General features: G+C 38.7%; 1 protein-coding gene across 1 annotated transcript in view; it reads left to right on the top strand.

Moving 5' to 3' along the window:
- Positions 1 to 10416: 10416 nt before the first annotated feature.
- The window catches only part of LOC117324288 (ras-related protein Rab-32B-like), a 19842-nt gene continuing 8842 nt past the window's right edge, over positions 10417 to 21416 (top strand). Inside the window, exons 1-7 of the mRNA XM_033880068.1 lie at positions 10417 to 10709; positions 12227 to 12259; positions 13044 to 13140; positions 17313 to 17369; positions 17723 to 17755; positions 18114 to 18141; positions 18652 to 18726. Of these exons, the coding sequence (XP_033735959.1) occupies positions 10637 to 10709; positions 12227 to 12259; positions 13044 to 13140; positions 17313 to 17369; positions 17723 to 17755; positions 18114 to 18141; positions 18652 to 18726 (396 nt within the window). The 5' untranslated portion in view covers positions 10417 to 10636. The remainder of the gene's footprint in view (positions 10710 to 12226; positions 12260 to 13043; positions 13141 to 17312; positions 17370 to 17722; positions 17756 to 18113; positions 18142 to 18651; positions 18727 to 21416) is intronic.

Below are 21416 nucleotides of genomic sequence, written 5' to 3'. Positions count from 1 at the left end.
AGCTGCCGTTTATGTATCTGATTGATAGCTGCCGTTTATGTATCTGATTGATAGCTGCCGTTTATGTATCTGATTGATAGCTGCCGTTTTTGTTTCTGATTGATATCTGCCGTTTATGTATCTGATTGACAGCTGCCGTTTCTATATCTGATTGACAGCTGCCGTTTATGTATCTGATTGATAGCTGCCGTTTATGTATCTGATTGACAGCTGCCGTTTATGTATCTGATTGACAGCTGCCGTCTATGTATCTGATTGATAGCTGCCGTTTATGTATCTGATTGACAACTGCCGTTTATGTATCTGATTGACAGCTGCCGTTTATGTATCTGATTGACAGCTGCCATTTATGTATCTGATTGACAGCTGCCGCTTATGTATCTGATTGACAGCTGCCGCTTATGTATCTGATTGACAGCTGCCGTTTATGTATCTGATTGACAGCTGCCGTTTATGTATCTGATTGACAGCTGCCGTTTATGTATCTGATTGACAGCTGCCGTTTATGTATCTGATTGACAGCTGCCGTTTATGTATCCGATTGACAGCTGCCGTTTATGTATCTGATTGATAGCTGCCGTTTATGTATCTGATTGATAGCGGCCGTTTATGTATCTGATTGACAGCTGCCGTTTATGTAACCGATTGACAGCTGCCGTTTATGTATCTGATTGACAGCTGCCGTTTATGTATCTGATTGACAGCTGCCGTTTATGTATCTATTGTTCACAATCACCCAGACTTTTACTATTACAATCCTTTCGGAGATCATCTTTACGTATGTGCAAGCAGACATAGATGTACATGTATGTAGATCAAAGAGCTGTAATCAAACGGGCGATATCATTTATTGCTTTTGTGATTCTAATTAAAAATCTACAAAACTGTGGTGCAATATGAACAAAATATAGATTATATTAACCCGGATAACTCATAATACCCAGGTCAAAGGTATATCACACATTATACATGTCTTACCTCTGTTTCGTACGTAATGTACAAGTATAATGTATTCAACGTACCTTGAGTTGAAAATCTTCGAGTCCTGATTCCATTTGAAGATGCAACTGACTGGTCTGACTTTTTTCACTAGCCGTGCTTTAACAAAACTGTTGTATATTTTGCCGTTAGCTAATGTAAACATACCGCCAGTTACCTTCGAACTGATAGAATTCCTTTTTTTTTCAATATGCATATTGTACAGTCTAAGTATGTTATGGCGAAATTTGAGGTTTGAGACATATATATATCTCTATGAAACATTTCAGAAACAAATAAGTATACCTTGAGCATGTCAAGGATCTTAGCCGCCTGTATGCCTACAGGATTACCAGAAGTGTAAATGGCCCAACATGTCGAGATCTCCAGTAATAACGCTGACCACAAGTAACCCAAGCATCCTCATGTAGTAACGATATACGCCAGCATGCCAAGGATCTAAGTTGAATTATAATGTACAATTGTAAGTAATGTTGAGGGCCTCTTTGACAAATTGAGAATATGACTACTACAATGTATTTTATACAGTACATATAAGTTACATGTAACTGAAGGTCAATCATAACGCGATACATCCACAATGTCTGCCCGAAAGCGACAATACTCTAACGAAGGAATACAGTCGATCCTTGACAGAATCCTGTTCTTGCACATTCCAGGTGAGGTCGTACAAAAGACACTGAGGAATAGAATTTTTAAAAAGTAAAGCTCGAGCTATTCAATACTTTTAAAATATTGTTGACTTATGAGCAAGAAATATTTTATTGAAATATAGAATTAGTATCGTTAGTGTTAGTACGTTTAAAACACATTTATAAGAAAAGATACATGTGCATTTACAAGAGGCTATTGTTTAAAGGTAATACAGCACCAACAGAGTATAATTAAGATATGAAATAGTCTGTTGTGCATTTGTATACAATATCCAAAGTTAAATTCTTATTTATCACCCCATACAGAATTTCTTAATCGGATTCTTATTCTACATTTTCAATCTGAAGTGGGAAAATAATTAATTACATTCGGAAGAAATTCGATCTTGTTCCGCCTCTACCAATTAAACCTGTCGATACTTCGACTTTTTCGTGGAATACGCAAAGTATAGGCTATCGCATTTGTGCGAATGTACATGTATGGTTTGGTACAACGAGTACATAGCGTACATTGCTGAGATATCGCGTACAAGCGATTTGGGAAGACAACATGGAACAGTGACAGGTATACTATAATTATGGCAAGCTAAGTTGTCATTTATTCTTGGAGCAATATTGATCCAATATTTTACCAAATTCTTATATAAGATATCTTATATAAGATACATTACAATGTATCTTATACATGTATATAACATATTGACATATTTTGAGTATTAACATTTCAAAAATCGAATGATCTTCGTCGTTTGAGTATCTCGTTGCATTTTATCTGTGCCAATTTACATGTACTCCAGTTATATTCAAGTGACCATGCAGCTGCAACTTGAGATTGTAGTGAAAATCGGGGGAGTTATCTCCCTTGGTTGGAGCTCATTCCGCACGTGAGCTAGTATAAAATCCCGCGGGGTGTCAGAGAGCGGTCTCTTTGATCCTGAACCCTGCAATGCACACATACAGCCACTAAACGTGAGTACTCGTCACTGTATTGTATGGGTTTTGGGATACGGGAGCATTCATTAGTCTTCTAGAGAAGGCTGGTGATAACCCACACCAGTTTTCTCTACACTGGTGTCAGAGTGTGTGAGAATTTCACGCCAAATTCTATTTTTTCTACATGTTTGTTCAACTTAGTGTCGTCCTGTTCCGGACAGCACGTGTCAGCGCCATTTTGTTTTGACCTGCACATGTTGCCTACGGAGCAGAACGACACTCTGTCGGACTATTAGGGGTTTTTTTTGCTAACTATTTGTAGGTTAGGGTAGGTTGGAACGATTTAATTGTCGTTCCAACAAACATTTTTGTTTTTTTTTCGTGTTTTTGCTGGTACACTTGATCGTGTGGGCCGCCCATATCGGCGGCATACAAAGGCCGAGTGTACAATTATACAGTGACATAGGTTTTTTTTTAATTAGAAATTAGTTTATGTAGTTATTTTTATACGGCTACGCATCTGTGCTGTGGGCCGCCCATTATATTTTGGCGGCGTACGGAGGAGGTGTGTTATAATCGCACGTATTTTAGGTTAGAGTAGTTAGTGTTAGGAAACTTATTTTTAGTTATAGGAAATTAGTGTTAGGTTAGTATTAGGATAGCATAGATTAGATATAATTACATGTATTATTGGTGTTATTTTACATAGCACCACACAACAGTAGCTTTCAAACACATGTAAAAACTGTGTTGTGTTCTTTATTTACACCACCCCTTTTGCATACAAAAACTGTGTTGTGTTCTTTATTTACACCACCTGTGTTGCCTTCTTTATTTTTCCTGTGATAACCATGCCTTGTATTAATTTAAGGGAAGCAACAGAGGAGGAACTTTGTTCCCTTCCAGGTATAGGGGAAGTCTATGCAGGGAAGATAATAGAAATCAGGGGGAGGGAAGAATTAACATTGTCTTCCCTAAAGGAATTAAGAATTAGTAAAGACACTTGGCTAGATTGGGTATGCCAGGGAAGGATTACAGGTATGAACCTGAGGCCAACTTCACCCCCCCCCCCCCCCCCCATTCACCCACGCCCTCCAGAGGGTCACACTCCCCTAGTAAAAACTTAAAAAGTCGCCTGGATAAACAGGACGATGCAATGAGGGACATCAACCTCAAGTTTACAGAATTATGGGGAAAATTAGATAAATTTATGGTAGACAGGGGGACAGCGGAACTCTTGAAGGAGGAGTCCGCTGTTACCAGGTCAATTCCTGGTAAGGTGGTACAACCGGGAACAATTCAGCTAACCACCCCTAGTGGGGCGCAGTACATCCATGACCAGGTACCACTAGACCCCCAGCCCTTAGAACCCACAGTTCCTGACTTTCCGCCAGTATGGGGGGAACCCACCCAACAACGGGAGGCACCAGGGGGGTTGGTCATGTCGGGGACCCTTCCACAAGGTAACCCTTATCTGGACAGCATCATAAATGTACTACCTAGGGATGGTCGATACATAAGGGATCAAGTTACCAGGAGGAGCCTAATGTGGAGTCATCCAGTGACAACTTCAACCGACATCGGAGAGATGGACACCGCCACCACCGACATCGCAGTAAAAGCCCGCAGCGCCACAAGATGCCAACATTTACTGGTAAGGATAGATGGGAACCCTTCATCCTAAAATTTGACCGCATAGTAGCCGACAACGCATGGTCAGAGCGTAAGACAATTAACCGGTTCTTTGATTGTCTAAGCGGGGACGCGCTAGAATATGCAGATAAACTACCCGGCGCGCTCTCCTTTCATCGGCTAAAAAAGAAGATGAAGGAGAGATTCAGTGACAAGGATGTACCTGTAGTAGCTAGGCGCGAGCTCCAGTATGCCAAGCAGGAAGAAACGGAGACCCTTGCTGAGTACGCTCAGCGTATCCAAACGCTTACCAATGATGGGTATGCTTATGCTGATGAGACCACCCAAGATCAAATCGCGACAGAATCCTTCTTAAAAGGATGCCGGGAGAAGGTGGCGGCTCAAAAAGCAATGGAAAAGAATCCCAAGACGGTTCATAAGGCCCTTAAATATATAAAGGCCTCGGTAGCGAACCAGCGCGCGTTATTTGGCACACGCTCATCACATTTTCCGAGTAGACAGGTGGAGTTCGCTGAAGGCACCAAACCCGGGGACGGTGAGACACAGCAGGAGATTATTAAAATGCTACGCGATGAGGTAAATGATCTCAAACGGTCGCTTACGCGTGGTGGGACAGCTAACTCACCGTACTACCAGCCTCGGCCCCCACCTCCATACCATAACCAGGGTGGAGGTGAGGTGGCATCTCCGTATTACCCGCCGGCGGGGGATCCACGTTGGTATCCTCCGTATCGTGAAGGGAATCGAAATCCCGACCGAAGACCTCGATCTCCCGGGTACGACAGTTCCCCGCGGCGCTTCCAACGGTCAACGGATAATGACGGCCGTCAATTTCTGCCTAGGGACCGGGATCGTTCCCCTACTGCTGACCGGAAGACGTGGGACCGAGGACGTAACTCTACACCACCAGGATGGAGTAATGGTAGGAGCCAGGGCAACACGGAAGACAGCCGCGTCCCGGTAAACAATTCCATGTCCCCAGACCGCCAGAAAAGCTTTCCTAGTCGGTCCTGCTCTCCGTCGCCATCAAACAATTGGTTCCGGGATCCAGCCCCCCATAGGGAAATAAAGTTGGTGGTCTCTGAAGGCAGCAGCCTCACTATACCAGTAACTTTGAATGGAACGTCCATAAGAGCAGTCGTAGATACAGCCGCCACCATGACGTTAGTCCGGAGAGGATTATTGGACCACCTGAACGGGCCGTTAATACTTGGAAAGCGAGTACAGCTCCGAGGGTTCACCGGCAACGTGGAGAACGTGTGGGAAATAAAAGATCTACTCATCAGCGTGGGAGACATAGTAACCCCCTGGACGGTATGTGAAGCACCGATTACCGACGACATGTTGCTGGGGGTAGACTTTTTAGCCAAAAATAACTGCGTTCTGGATATGAACTCCGGGAGGGTCCTGATGGCGGATCAGATCATTCCCCTCACCCCGTATAGGGAGAACAAACAGAATACCACTAAGGTGTCGGCGACTCAGACCACCACTATTCCCTCAAACTCCATAGGGTTTTGTGATGTCAGCTGGAACGAGACCACCCGGCAGCCGGTCATGGTCCAGCCCAACTCCAGTGCGGTGGGGCCATTATTTGGCAACACATCGGTATCCTCTGGGGTGGATCATGCCATTATGAAGGTGGTCAGTGACTTCAAAATTGCAAGGGGGAAGGACGTCATGAGAATAGAGACAGTGGAGCCCCATATGCCCCTTCCTGTCAGGGAACCACACACTGAGCCGCCAGGAGAAGCCCATTCCAACAGAGACGTGTCATGGAAGACCCAGAATGATCCGAACCCAGGAAGTGGATCAGAGCTTCTTAAAAACATGTCTGTAGTACCCATACGCGAGAACGCGCTGAAGGGCCGCTATCTGCAGTGTCGTGGGATTTCACGCCAACAGAACCAGGGTCCGCTGAGTATGTCTGTCAAACCATGGAAGATTGACCCCGGGGGTACCTACTCATGCAGTCTAGGGGAAGAATGGGGACCCTATATCACTCTCCTATACAGGGAGACAAAAACTCCCCATAAGTTGGACATTAAGGTCCATTGGGAAGGGGCTGATACAGGACTAGGGGCCAAGTATTGTCACCACGATCGCTTAAAGCTCTACGCGGGGGATACATTTCCCATATGGCTACGTCGCCTAAGACACAACCTCCTACCGGGGGCCGCGTACGATGATCCCTCGCGGACGGAAGTACCCTCGGACGAGGAGGACATAGACCCGTGTAACGCGAGTTCAGGGGAGGACAGTGACGCTCCGACGGCGAGTCGTGGGGGGGGGGGGGGGGGGGGGGGGGGGGGGGCACACCCCGGAAGCGGTAGTAACACACCGCCAAGTGTGGTGTCCCCGAACAAACCATCAACAGGCCCCGGGGTCTCGAACCGCCCGAATACCGTTGGCTCTCCCGATAGCACTTTGAGGGGGGACCAGAATAAACCAGTAACGCGTACGGGGAGACAAACCAGACAACCCCGTAGATTTGACAACTACTTCCTACCCTAGGTTATACTACGGGAGGGGGGAAGGTAAGTTAGGCAAGCGAATACAGGTGGTGTGTGTAGGCACAAATGCAGGTGGTGTATAGGAGTATATAGATAGGAAATGCTACTATTCCGATCCATACAATGCAACTCTCAGTCAATTCCGTTGCAGGACTATAAATGGACATCCTGGAATTGCACCACCAGGAAGATGGGCTCGAGGACCTCCTTAGGGAGGTCCAAGGGTTATTAGAACCCGAAGCCCCATGGCCATCGACCCCCAAAGGGCCGGTGGGTCAGACTCCTCCCTCAGGGATTCCACCGTCCACAGGGACGGAGGAGTCCAAAACGTATGCAAATCCGACTCCTCAATTGGAGTCAGAGACTTCCTCGCCCCCAGGGCCTGTCAGTGCTCCCCTGGCAGAGCCGGAGAAGACGGACCTTGAGGGCGACAACATTCCCCCTGAAACGTCCGGGGGGGATGTCCCTTCACCAATCCAGGGCCCCACTAAAACACCAAACCCGATATCCACCTTGCCACCGCTTTATAGGAGCTGGAGGTGACGGTGGAGCCCCTAAAAATCCAAAATAGAGAAATGCCTCCTAGGGTTCCAAATTATTTGTAGAACCTCAAGGGGGCAAGTCTTAAAAGTCTATGTAACCAGTAATGTGCACCGCGGGGTTCCAGTGGAACCTCAGCAGGCAGCATCCCAATTGATATTTATATACTTGATGAAATATCGGAATTCTCTAATTCTCGGAAGGAGGGTTTAGAGTTCAAGGCACTCTGGTGCTGATGGAACTTAAAGTCCCTCAAGGGGGGCGTGCAGTCACACAGAGATCTCTCCTCAATTTGTGGGTCTGAGAGCCTCTGAGGGTGTGCACGCTGCCACAACACCAACAGATTGATAAGGTGTGAGGTTCTATACCTCCAGCACAAGTTCTCAAGGTCACCGCAGGCTCCCCCCTTGAGTATTCAGGTGGAGAGGGAGGAATCTGTGGAGACAGGTATATAGCTTACCTGAGAGACCCTCCCCTGAGAACTAATACATATAATTAAAATTCACTCAGGTCATCAGGTAGCCATTGGTCACAGAGAGCACACCTCATCTTAAGAGAGGGGGTAAGGAATGGAGTACACTTCTAGTATAAGTAGTTTTTTTATCAAGAGTGCTCTCCAATAAAAGGGGGGAGGGAATGGAGTGACTACACTCCTAGTATTTTTATCCTATGAAACTATCAGTTTTGGTTTAATTGGTCAAAATACATCTAATGTATATAGGATCAGTTATGGCTTAAGTGTTGCCCATAGAACCGTCGGGTACTGGGGCCTACCACTTAGTAGTGGAACCCTCATCCGAGTGGGGCTGGGACTTAACAAGCAACTTAAAGCCTTTCCTCACATAGGGGAATGTAAATATTGTACATATATCAGTTGCACAAATAGTTATTCTTCATCTCAGCAGGTATAATTTCATGAAGTAAGTTGCATTAACCCTCAATAAAATCCCTCCACATAAAACAGTAAATGGTTGTTCAAGGAACCCCTGGGTTTTCTCAGGCTGGGGCCTTCGGAACAACCCCAACTCCCTTAAGTTTGGATATTTAAATATATACTCAGAGTTAAATGTTAGTTAGGAAGTCTGAGGATAAAAACCCTCTGACCGTCGTCTAACACAGCAGTTATATACATAGCTGCTATTAGTAAAACAAAAATAGAATTTCAGAAATTAGGATCTCGGCTATTCTGAAAGAATCTCCCATGTGAGTAACGGTTCCAAAGTGCACCGTTTCCAGTCATGGGAATTAGACAACAGACATAGGATTAGATCTAGCTTAAGGAGGCCCACACCCTCGTCGTCCCTCGGAAGATCATCAACCCTAGAATCTGGAGCCCTCCATGCCATTGGATCCATGAATGCTAGGACACCCACCAATTCTTCCCAGGGAGTGTACAGAGTCCAGGAGGGGGCCTTCATAAAACAGGGAGGAGTGTAGTGAAAATCGGGGGAGTTATCTCCCTTGGTTGGAGCTCATTCCGCACGTGAGCTAGTATAAAATCCCGCGGGGTGTCAGAGAGCGGTCTCTTTGATCCTGAACCCTGCAATGCACACATACAGCCACTAAACGTGAGTACTCGTCACTGTATTGTATGGGTTTTGGGATACGGGAGCATTCATTAGTCTTCTAGAGAAGGCTGGTGATAACCCACACCAGTTTTCTCTACAAGATGACGGAAATAATAAAATGTAAAATTGGGGAAAAGGAAAAATTAAAATAAGGAAGAAACAGTTTTAACAAATACCAGAGACATATATAGAGACATATAGAGAGAGATTCGCAGCTCTCTATTTGCCCTTATATCAACGTGGTGGCCCCTGACCTTCCCACAATCCTTTGCGGTCGCTCGGTTCAGTCTTCACTAGACGCCATATTGGAGAAAACTTTGAAAACCATTTGAAAACCAGACACATATTTATCGATAATTTCTATTTGAAATCATCACCAAGATCCAATTATGTGCTTTAACTTTATTAATATCAAAGTGCAGAAGTGTCATCAATATGAAATATATCACAATTTGCTGTCCAAGTGTTTGTATTTTGAGTATGAAAGTCAAGCACACCGCAGGAAAGATCGGCGGGAATCTCCAATTTTCGAAAAGTCCCTATGGGGTTTTCGAGAATACGGATAAATGACAACAATGTGCATGACAAACAAGACCACATTCCATAAGTATGATAGTTTTTGGTTAATGTGGTAACTTTTGTAGTGGCCTAGATAAAACCATGTGCTTTTTGTTTGCGTTTAACATTGACGCTGTTTTGGTCTGACGTAATGGCTGCTTGATTACAAAACTTGGACATGTCGAATAGGACCCAATGGATTTTCAAAATTACGGATTAATGACAACAATGTGCATGATCAATAAGACTATATTCCATAAGTTTGATAGTTTTTGGTTAATGTGGTAACTTTTGTAGTGGTCTAAATAAAACGATGTGCTTTTTGTGTGCGTTTAAAATTGACGATGTTTTGGTCTGACGTAATGGCGGCTTGTCGAATAGGACCCAATGGATTTTCGAAAATACGGATTAATGACAACAATGTGCATGATCAATAAGACTATATTCCATAAGTTTGATAGTTTTTGGTTAATGTGGTAACTTTTGTAGTGGTCTAAATAAAACGATGTGCTTTTTGTGTGCGTTTAAAATTGACGATGTTTTGGTCTGACGTAATGGCTGCTAATTACAAACTTGGACATGTCGAATAGGACCCAATGGATTTTCGAGAATACGGATAAATGACGTCAATGTGCATGATCAATAAGACTATATCCCATAAGTATGATTGTTTTTGGTTAATGTGGTAACTTTTGTAGTGGCCAACATAAAATGATGTGCTTTTTGTGTGTGTTTAAAATGACGATGTTTTGGTCTGACCAGATACCTATATACTAGTATATAGGTCTCTGGTCTGACGTAATGGCGGATTAACCAGAACATGTCGAATAATTATAAGTTCCAGTACATCGATACATATACATGCGCAACGCCCGATTTACCTGGCTCGCGTGTGTTTGATAGGGGACATGGCGCTCTCGATAAGGGTATGCTTGAGTGGTCACGAATAAAGGGAGCCACCACTTGTACGGGGAAATAGCGATGTTACTTATCGTTCTATATATGTCTCTGCAAATACCCACAAAATTCACACATGATTAGGACACAGGACGTAATTAGTACATTGCCATAACCTATTTTCGTCTGTTGATGTTAAATAGATCATTGTTATGACGTGGTTACAATTTTATGCATTTTTTGCGATAGGCAGTGTATATAAACGTACTTTCGTTTTCAATGTTCATGATCATGTGACCTACATATCACATGATAATCCAAGATGGCGGCTTCAGCTCCTGGCAGTAATCAGGAGCATTTGTATAAAATATTGGTGATTGGGGAATTTGGAGTAGGTAAGTTGTTGGTACAACGATTATATCGGTTGATTAGTGTTTTGTATCTTAGACTAACGATAAAATTCAACATGACACAACCTATCTAGTAGTCTGTAGACTGTGTACATCACGGCTGCATTACTCAAGATTACACATATACATGTAATTGAACGCTACGTTCTGCACTGTGTACGTCGTTATTGATTTACATGTATGTATATGTAATTGTCAAATTTTCAATGTACACCATTTCTAATTAATCAGATAATTTTGATACGTAAAAACATGCACAAAGGAAGCCAGTAACAGCCAGGCTACATAGTACCACAAGCGTTTGCTTCTGGTCAGTATTAATAGCTAAAAAAGGTACATGTATAAGCCCTACTCCTGCTATTATGAGTAGAGGCTAGTATTCCTTTTCTATTAATACTTACCAGAAGTAGATGCTTGTGATTCTACACTGTAATTCTTCCTCTTCAAGATAATGACGAACCATCAATAGATTGACGGTTATAAATACATGTCATGAGCTGAGATATGAATATGGGATGGTATTTTGGGGGTTGTTGTTATGACAAGATTGTTACATATGAATAGAGAGAAGAATGTAGTGGACGGACATATTTGACACTGGGAGGCTACTTTGACGGCTTCCGCTGTGACGGCTGAAGTGACTGATGTGAAGGAGATTAATTTCACTGAATGTTTTTCAGTGAAGAGATTAAAACATATAAATTACTTGTACAATATGTATCTATTACTCAAAATTGTGAAACTGGGGCCCAATCTGTGATTTGTACATTAATACAGGTAATTATTATTGTGTATTCAGTGAATGTGTGACTTAATTCTAAACGCTATGACAAGTAATAGATGACTCTGAATAAACACAATACAAGTTGTAAACTTAATATTTTTTTAAAGTTCTACATTGTTAACTTATTTCATATATATAATACAGAATTGGAATAATTGGTCTAAACACCACAGCCATGCATGTTGCTCAAAAGGTTAGATCATCTGTCTGTACATGTACATTCTGTAGTTCCAAGGTCCCCTGACTCAAGTCCTAGTCTGGTCATTACATTTTCCCTCTCACATTACACATATAAAGACAGTACTAGTGCCCACAGATAATAGAACCTTAGCTCAGGAATATTACACTCTAATATCATGACCATTCAGTGTGTCATCAGGCTTCATCCTTCGGCCCATCACAAAGCTACTGAAAGGGCTATAACCCGAGTTCTTCCTACCAATTCATTTTAAAGTTAATTTTAACCAGAAACAATTACCAATTTTATGAATTTAAAATTGGTTTACAAATCAGGAGACAGAACCAAACACCTTACTTGCATGACTCACCCATGGTTTAGTCACAGGCGCCTGTACTATGGTGCAGTGGGCCAATATTTTCTGAATAGTAAATAAATGGATGCAAGCATCTGTAGTTTATTACGTATATATATAAGTGTTCACATGGATAATTTAATTTGAAGCAGTAGTCTCAAAATTATGTTTTATTCTTTTACAAGGAAAGACTTCTATTATCCGAAGATACACAGAAGGTATGTACATAATGCTTTCACCATGTTAAACATATATAGGATAATTGTTTTCTAATGAATGTACAAGTATATATATACATTGATTTATGCATGTTCACTTTATATACATAAAAAAATGTATGCATATGATATATCAACCAATTTATTGCACATGGCGCTCAGTGAACACAATTTAAGTGATATATGTGATAATTTGTTTTTTGCAAAATATCATTGTGGCAGTTGATTTTTAACATTTTAAGTTGTGGGTAGCTTTAAACCAACCGTGAAGAGATATATAAGCTTTACAAATGTAGTTGTTCTGTCAAATTTAATCTTCAATGATGTGTATACAAACAGTAGACTAGTAGTAACATGATAATTAAAGAACCATTTCTTATTGCAGCAGATAAAATGTAGCTAATATTCTTACATCTTAAATACATATATTTACTTACACCAGAGCATAAACAAACATTGATGTCCAATTCTAATTCCATTATACCAGCGTATACTAGCTTCAAATTTCTTTGGTATAGATGCTGTGGCTGAAAAATGTCTAATGTTAGTGTTCAATGGTCTTGGGCTAAAATCCCTTAATAATGTGTTTTGATATTTTGTATAATAGTTCTTAAACTAATAATATAAGTACTGTTTATACTGGTAGATTTAGATTGATATTAGCAGACAAGTTGACATAGTTCCTTTTTTTGTCTTATATAATGTTCACAGCAATAATGATGATTTTATCAGGACTCAACAACTATTTGATTTTATTTTGAAATTATCCTCATTTTGATTTTAGGAACATTTTCTCCAAACTACAAATTAACAATTGGTGTAGATTTTGCATTGAAGTCTATGGTTTGGGATGAAAACACAAAAGTCAACATGCAACTGTGGTGGGTAAGAGTTATCTCCCTTCATTCAAAATACACTGTTTGTAGTAAATTCAGTGGAATGCCTGCCACTTCTATTAATGAACTGTGCTGTTTCATTTTAAGAGAAGTGAACTTATTCTACCTCATAACTTAAAACTGGAAAGAAAAATGATTTCTTTAAATGTTATTATCCACTCACCCTAATTCAATTACAGATTAAAAGATGCACCATAAATTGTCCTAATAAACAATAATGATAATGCACCATCAATTGTCCTAACAATCAATACTGATAATGCACCCATTTTCCTCAATAATTACAGCCAATAATACAGGTGTATCCATGCAATTTAACACTGTCCAATGAGTGGCCTTCCACCATTTTGCAAATTTTAATGTATATATTTCACCCATCTTGTACAAATCTGCATTGTCAGAGAGTACTGCAGATCATATACTATCCATTTATATATATCAAACTATATGATAATATCAATTACATATTTGAATTATGGTGGCTTTGTGACAACTATAACTTCACTCACAAAATAATTGATTTTATTTTAATTATCTAGATTACACTACAGTGACTGACTACTAGTTTTCGTTGCTTTTTGGCAGCCCCTTTTTGAAAAGCTTCGCTTTTTGTATACTTTTTGTCCATTTTTCATATACATACAAACAATTTATTATACACATACGAAGCAAAGGTGAACTGGGCTGAATGCTGGTGGCCAGGAAACTATTGGTTACAATGAAATTTTGATATCATTGGTTTGAGACTTAAGTCTGGTTATTTCATTTCTAGCACAAATGACACAAAGTGACAATTATCTTATGGTATGGTGCATGAGTGGGTGTCTATCATCCGTCATCTGTTGTCTGTCATCTATTGTCTGTAATCTGTTGTACGTCATCTGTTGTCTGTCATCTATTGTCTGTAATATGTTGTACGTCATCTGTTGTCTGTCATCTGTTGTATGTCATCTGTTGTCTGTCATCTGTCATCTGTTGTCCGTCATCCATCCGTAAACTTTTAATTTCTTCTAGAAAACTATAAGCAACTGAGAACTGATATTTGGCCAGGAGGTACAAAGGGAAGAGTACATTAAGAGGTCCTCATATGAAATACCTTGACCTATTTTCAAGATCACAGGGGCAAAATAGTTAAAAACTCATTTGTGAATCTTCTTCTCAAGTTCTAAAAGACCCAGGGCAGTCATCTTCGACAAGTAGGTTCCTGCTATAAAATACTATGAAACTTTTCTTACATCAATGAACTTGACCTATTTTCAAGGTCACAGAGGTCAAATATTTTTAAAACTTTCAGAATCTTCTTCTCAAAGTCCAGAAGGTAAATCTACCTAGGATAGAGAGGAATAAATATTCGTTATGCTAGCATAAATGACCTTTTTTGCTTACCTGCCTAAAGGGCAAGTGAGCATATGCAGTGGTGCTGCGTCCATTGTCCATCTTCCGGCCATTCAGCCATCCGGCGTCAACTTTTCCCTTTAAACAACTTCTTCTAAATTTTAAATAACCAAGAAGCCCAGGGACTTGATGTTTGGCCTGTAGCATGCTGGGGTGAAGGATTACCAAGTTTGTTCAAATGAATGACCATAACCTTTATTCAAGGTCAATGAGGTCAAATAGACTTAAATCTTTAAACAACTTCTTTCAAATAACCAAGAGACCCAGGGACTTGATATTGGGCCTGAAGCATGCTGGGGTGAAATGCATCCAAGTCTATTCAAATAAATTACCGTCATTTATAATTACATTCAAGGTCATAGGGTTTGAATGGGCTAAAATCTTTAAACAATTATTCCTCGATAGAGACCCTTGAGACCTGATATCAAGCCAAAATAATGCTGCAATGAAGGACTAGAAAATTTATTGACATGGATAATCCTAGCATACTCTGATATTTGAATAAAATAGAAATCAGCATAATAGGTGTGTATCTGCAGAAATGACCTATATCAACTTCAAAGTTGCTGTAGAACCAGGTGAGCAGTACAGGTCCATTGAGCCTCTTGTTCATATTATGTTATTTGTACATTTGATGCCCTGATAGATATAACAATTAAGGGATGGCAGTATAGGGTCTTTCATGTGTCTTTGAGGTCTATAGGAATTGATGTTGATCAGGAGAGAGGAGTCAAGTGGAACTACTAGGCTGACTGCTGGTGGCTTCTTAATGTACCTTCATTAGGTGGTGTGTACATCAGTTTAGTTCAGTTCAGTGTTCCAGTATAGGATCTAAATATGATCTTCTTCAATGAACTCTAAGACAATGTATAACAGTACCAGGTATATAAACATACAGTCAAACTTCGTTAACTCGAACTCGGATACTCGAAGACCCTGTTTAATTCGAAATATCACTCTGGTCCTGGCCAAAATCCTTCTCTTTCTTAGTAATAAAATCTCTGATAATTCGAACTCGGATAATTCAAAAAAAAACCTCGGTTATCCCGAAGTAAAATGTTGGTCCCAAATTAAACCTATCATGTAAAATATGAACTGGTTATCCGAAAGTTGAAAACATTATTTCCATTTTTAAACAAGTACACGTAAAACACAAAATGAAATGTGACATTACATTATCCATTAAGTGTTAACACTATAGCTCATAAATAAAACAAAAATTCTTGATTGGTCCAGTGGTTATCTTGTCTGTTATTGAAAATGTTTGATGATGGCATTGATACCATTTTTTTAGGAAAACTATTCGCTACATTTTGAATATCTATATGCTTGACTGACATGGATACAGTGTTTTCGTATGGTCTCAAGTTCCTAGCCTATGGAATTCATTCTGCCACATCTTTAGAAGTTGTATAACTTGTCATACACATCTCTGATCTGGAGGTCACAGTGTTCTATATTGCAATTTTCATCCCCATAAATACCAGGGTTTAGTCTAGTCACATGTATTGTGTTTTTCTTCTCCTATCTCACATGTTGGCATGGTAGATGGTAGATGGTTGTATTCTAAATTCCAGGTTTACAGCTTCTTACTTGGAAAGTTATTCTTATTAATTTCATTTTGGCCATATAATGCCTATATCCTTTTAATTGAGGTTTTCAAAAATTAATTCCAAACTTTATACCATTTAGTTGTCTGAACTATTACAACTACTTTCATGTGTATGTAAAACTTCATGAATATAAAACTTCTGTGCCTGGCATGTTGTATACAATTTGTGTGATATTAGCAAATATGATAATACAATATTGCATGATCAATTTAGGGTCAATGCCCTTAGTTAATTATTTTCTTCAGCTAGACCAAAACACATACAAAATAAGATTGATTTGTAAAGATACATGTTGGAGTCTTTTCCCATACTTATAATGGGCATTTTATCCTTTTACACTGTTCCGTGCTTTATAGAATCTAATGTGAAGAAGATTTGTTTTGTGGAAAACAGTTTCTATTTTGTGAACGAATTTCAGACAAAAGATTACTTATGTTTGACACATGATTTGAGAATTAAGAGAAAACATTAACAACAAGAAAATGAAATGGTAAAATTGCTTCATCTGAACAAGTGATCATCGATTATAGTTATTTAAGGGGAGAGTAGAATTGGTAGGTTTATTAATTTTATGAGAAAACACGAACCTATGCTAAAACAATAGGAAAGCGTGTAAATTACCATTATAAGTCTCCTAACCAGTAAGCTTATGTTTTTATGATGATGCTGCATTCATACTCTGGTGTCCAACATTTAATTTTTGCTTTGAACAACTTCTTCTCATTAACTAAAATGTCAAGAGACTTTTTGCATCCTGGGATGAAAAGCTACAGAATGTACCAGCTTGGTAAAAATGAATGACTTTCAACTAATTTCAAGGTCAATGATAGGTGTCATTTTCTTCTCAATAACCAAGTGGTCCATGATCATGGTATTGGGCAAGTAGCAGTGTGGTATGAAAGGTTCAAAGTTCAAGGTCTTAATTATCAAATGTGTGCCAGGAATATGCCGGGATGTGGCACTACAATATTCATCAAAATTAATGCACTATAGGCCTACTCTCATATCAAAACAAAGATGTATTCAGCTAATTAACAGTCACATAAAAGAGACATATCTTTTAAGTCGCCTAAGTAACAGATTAGCAATACAGGCCCATTTGGCCTTTTGTTTTTAGAATTATAGCATCGCTTTACTTATGTTTTTCAGGGATATTGCAGGACATGAACGATTTGGACACATGACAAGAGTTTATTACAAATATGCGTATGTATAATATATTCCAATAATAATGGTTGTTGTAGGACTAATTACATGTACAATGCCATTTCAGGTTTAACATGTAACAAATAAAGCAAAAAGTAGACGATTTTAATCAGGTTGAATTTTCTTGTAGCTTTGAATACACACACTCTTCAATTACAAGTCACATTATCATTCAGTAATTCAATAGTGAATCTGTTTTTGCTTATTTATAAAGAGATGAATCCATATCGTGAATGGTTAACTTGTTAGTGTTTGTTTAATGAAGATAACAATCCATATGATCTATAGTTAACCTGTTTGTGCTTGTTAATTATGAATTCATATTATACATGAAGTTGTTCTAATCGTTACAGAATTGGTGCAATAATCGTTTTTGATTTGTCCAGGTAGGTTGTTTTCTATCTTCCTCAGTGTATTAGGAAAGATGAAATATATAAAGTTAAGTTTTTAACGTTTTAGATGATGACACGTATGAAGTCCGAAACAATTAAGTTTTCGTTTTTGTGGGATATCAGATATGGCTGTCAGTAAGCGGAGAGATGCTTTTGAAATAAACTCTTTTGTAAGGATAGTAAAGTTGATGAAAAGGATCATGCTCTTCGTGCACTTCGTACAGCAATAATGCAATAATTTCCTGTCAAGACTTCTAACTCTGAATGAGACCCATTTTATGGACTTTAATTACGTGATATTACCATGTTTGCTGCGGATACACATTTTCCTGTCTGGTTTTGTATTTCACAGGCCTGCCACGTTTGATTCGGTGCTGAAGGTAAGACATTCTTTCCCAGAGTTTCACACGCAAGCTAATGCATATATAAGAAGGCTCTGGAGAAGTTAATTAAGACAAAAGTTGCATTATTCCATCCAGCACCAAGAACACTTGATTCTGTCATAAGATCATTTAGATCCAATGTTTACTCACAATATCAAATTCAGTATATGGTATTGGTAGAATCTCAAGATTAAACATCATAGCTCCATACTTATTAATATATTTTAATTTATCTAACTGTTTATCACTCCTAGATGTCAGAGCATGACCTGTGTGTGCCCCTGTTGATGTTGCTGGACTTCTATGATTGTTTTTATCTTTCTAATACGATGTAAAACTACCACACATTAGATAAACTATTTTTCACACGAGTTGACTCCGTTTTTGACACAAAAAATAATCTAGATATCTTATGCAAATCATTTACATTGTATCATCCTTATATCCTTATGAAAAAAAGGTTTAGTTTTATCGTGTTCAGAATAGTATTAAATATTTGTATTGCAGTGGTTAAACGACGTTAATTCTAAAGTGATGTTAGCGAACGAACAACCAGTACCCGTACTTCTGTTGGCCAATAAGGTAGGTACAACAACAAAACGTAATTGTTTAATTGTTAGACAATTGGATAACCCTTTCTTCTGTTGGTTTGAAATTCAAGGTTGTCGCCATGAAAAAAACACACCTTTAAATCACAAGTTCTACCAGCCTAATTGGGCCATAACGTGGCGGAAATGTTCAGGAAACTTGAGTCTACAAAGTGTTGGTATCTTTCGGTTCGATTTAATGTTCGACATGGACTTTAGGAGGATCTATTAATTAGCATAAAATAGCATATCCAGTGACGTTTTAGTAGCCTATTAATCACTACTTTTGTGAAAATCAATTGTAAGTGTGCATCATGGTTAACCATGGAGCTTTCTTGGCATGTTATTTGCTAAGCTGTTTTTCAATTTTGGCGAAGCATGCAAAATAAAAATCTGTGCAGTTTATGTGGATAACATATTTTGTACAAAACAACCATTCGATTATACTTGCTAGTATCTATAAGATGCAATAGGGATATTGATTTGATGAGATATGATTATATAAAAATGTAAACATTGATTATGTTTTGACCTTGAATGTTAATGGTGGTTGTGTCTCTATTATGCATAACGACTGGTTGTTTTTTGCAAAACATATAATCTGCATGAGCTGTGTAGGTTCTCATGAAATATTTCGCATATTTTACCATAATTGCCGGGCACTTTAGAAAATTACATGAAACAAACAAGCCCTGCGATCAGACATGGTGCATACAAAGAGTTGATTAACTGATTTCTTTGAAATATGGCCCGAGAAGTAATATTAAGCTTAAAAAGTGTCTAACCATTCCTCTGTATAGATGACCCTTTGAATGGTCCATATTTTTTACCATGTCCGAAGTCCAATATGGCTGACTTCGATTGGTCACTGTGTAACAATGGATGTATAATGGTTTTCATAAAAAATTCACACATACCAAATATCTTCTTCAGTGAGATTTGGTTCCTACCTGGAAAGATTCTGAGATTATCATAAGGTAGCAGTATACAGTAAAAATGCCAAATTCTGAAAAATATGGCACATGCTTTAGATATGTAAACATTGCCAGTTAACCTTACATATAACCTCTAATAAAGTATATATATTTGAAATCTGTACAACATTTGCAATTTTAATAGAGCTCTGAAGGATAAGTAAACTGATATTTTCTGTGATTTTTAGAGCTGTGAATACCATGGTAACAGCTTAAAAAATTCTCAAAAATTGCAAAATATTTTGATATTTGACCCAAAATGGCACAATTCTCTGCACAATTTTTTTTCTGAAACCTATTTAAAATTAAATATCTCTATCCCAAAGACAGAATTAATCTTGTTTGGACATATGTTGTAAATTAAGTTTTTCCGCTATCTTACCTTTTCTGTGGGCTTCCATTTTGCTCTGTAGGCCAAACTAAATTTCCTGTGTAAACACACGTTCGGAAAATCCGGATATTTAAAATCCGGAACCAATTTATTGATTTTTGTTTTAATAAATGTGAAGCCTGTATGTACTACTTCATACTGGATATACCAATTATAGTGTACATTTATTTTTTCATTTTTTATACATATCATAATACAGGAGTTATTTGCTTAACAAAAAAATTGCCCATGGCCAGGCTGTCTTACTGTGGTGTGCTACCTTATACATCACTTTTGTTAATTCTAATTTTACTAAAAACCCCATGAATGTCTAGAATATGTTCCGACGAACAAAATGACATATCGGGTTACTGTGTATCTTTAATAGTCACCGAGTATTGCTGATTTCCCTGAGAGGTGTATTTTGACAACTTTTTCTCCCAATCCAGTAATAAGGGGAGGTAATTTTAAAGATGAAAACTCCCATAATTCTGTATATCTCTTGAATAAAGTTGTGTTTTGAGTTGAATGTGGTACTTTGAGTCTCTGTGCATGTAATCAAGCAAAAAATACTATACAACTATCAAATTTAGCCTTGTAATATGGCGTCATAGTTACCATGACGTCATCAGTAACTATGACGTCATCAGATGGTATCTATGACGTCATAAATACTCAATGGTGTCATAATAAATAACCAAATTCCTTTCCAAACCTCAGCTTAGCAACACATGCAATATTCTAACTGATAAATCATGACATGACATCCAAGATTTCAAAATGTCATGCCTATGACATCACAGTCATCTGTTTCCACCCCGGTAATTCAGATATGTACCAATGATCATATGAAAGTGTCCGCTGATCCCATTTTATGCGGAAAATGCTATTTTTTCTGCTTTACCGAAGGAAGTGACAATAATTGACAATATTGTATCAACCGTACACTCCATCAATTGAAATTACATGCTTACCAATGTATAAATAAATTGAAAATAATGGTTTCACCAAATATTTCAAAAAATAACACTTACTGTAATAGTTTCCATGGATACGGGGTAATAAATCAGGTAAAACAAACCAGAATTCAGTCTATATGGTTTGTTAGATACCCAATAAGTTATTTTGGGTTTGTTATAAAACATAGAATATCTTTTCAATTTACACTGACTCATTAACATTATGCTTAATTAACCCACCCTTAAAATGGGTAAATATGCGAGTTACCTCCCTTGATTCCTCTAATATGACAAGCCTGATAATAAACAAGTTTTAAATTGTTTTTATGCATTTTTGAGCAATAATGAACTAAAATGAAGCTTAATCAAGCATAATTAAGCA

This window comes from Pecten maximus, chromosome 3 (genome assembly GCF_902652985.1).
Source record: "Pecten maximus chromosome 3, xPecMax1.1, whole genome shotgun sequence".
In the NCBI taxonomy this organism is placed as follows: Eukaryota; Metazoa; Mollusca; class Bivalvia; order Pectinida; family Pectinidae; genus Pecten; species Pecten maximus.
The sequence above is the reverse complement of the archived record's forward strand: the minus strand, read 5'-3'. Positions and strand labels throughout refer to the sequence as shown.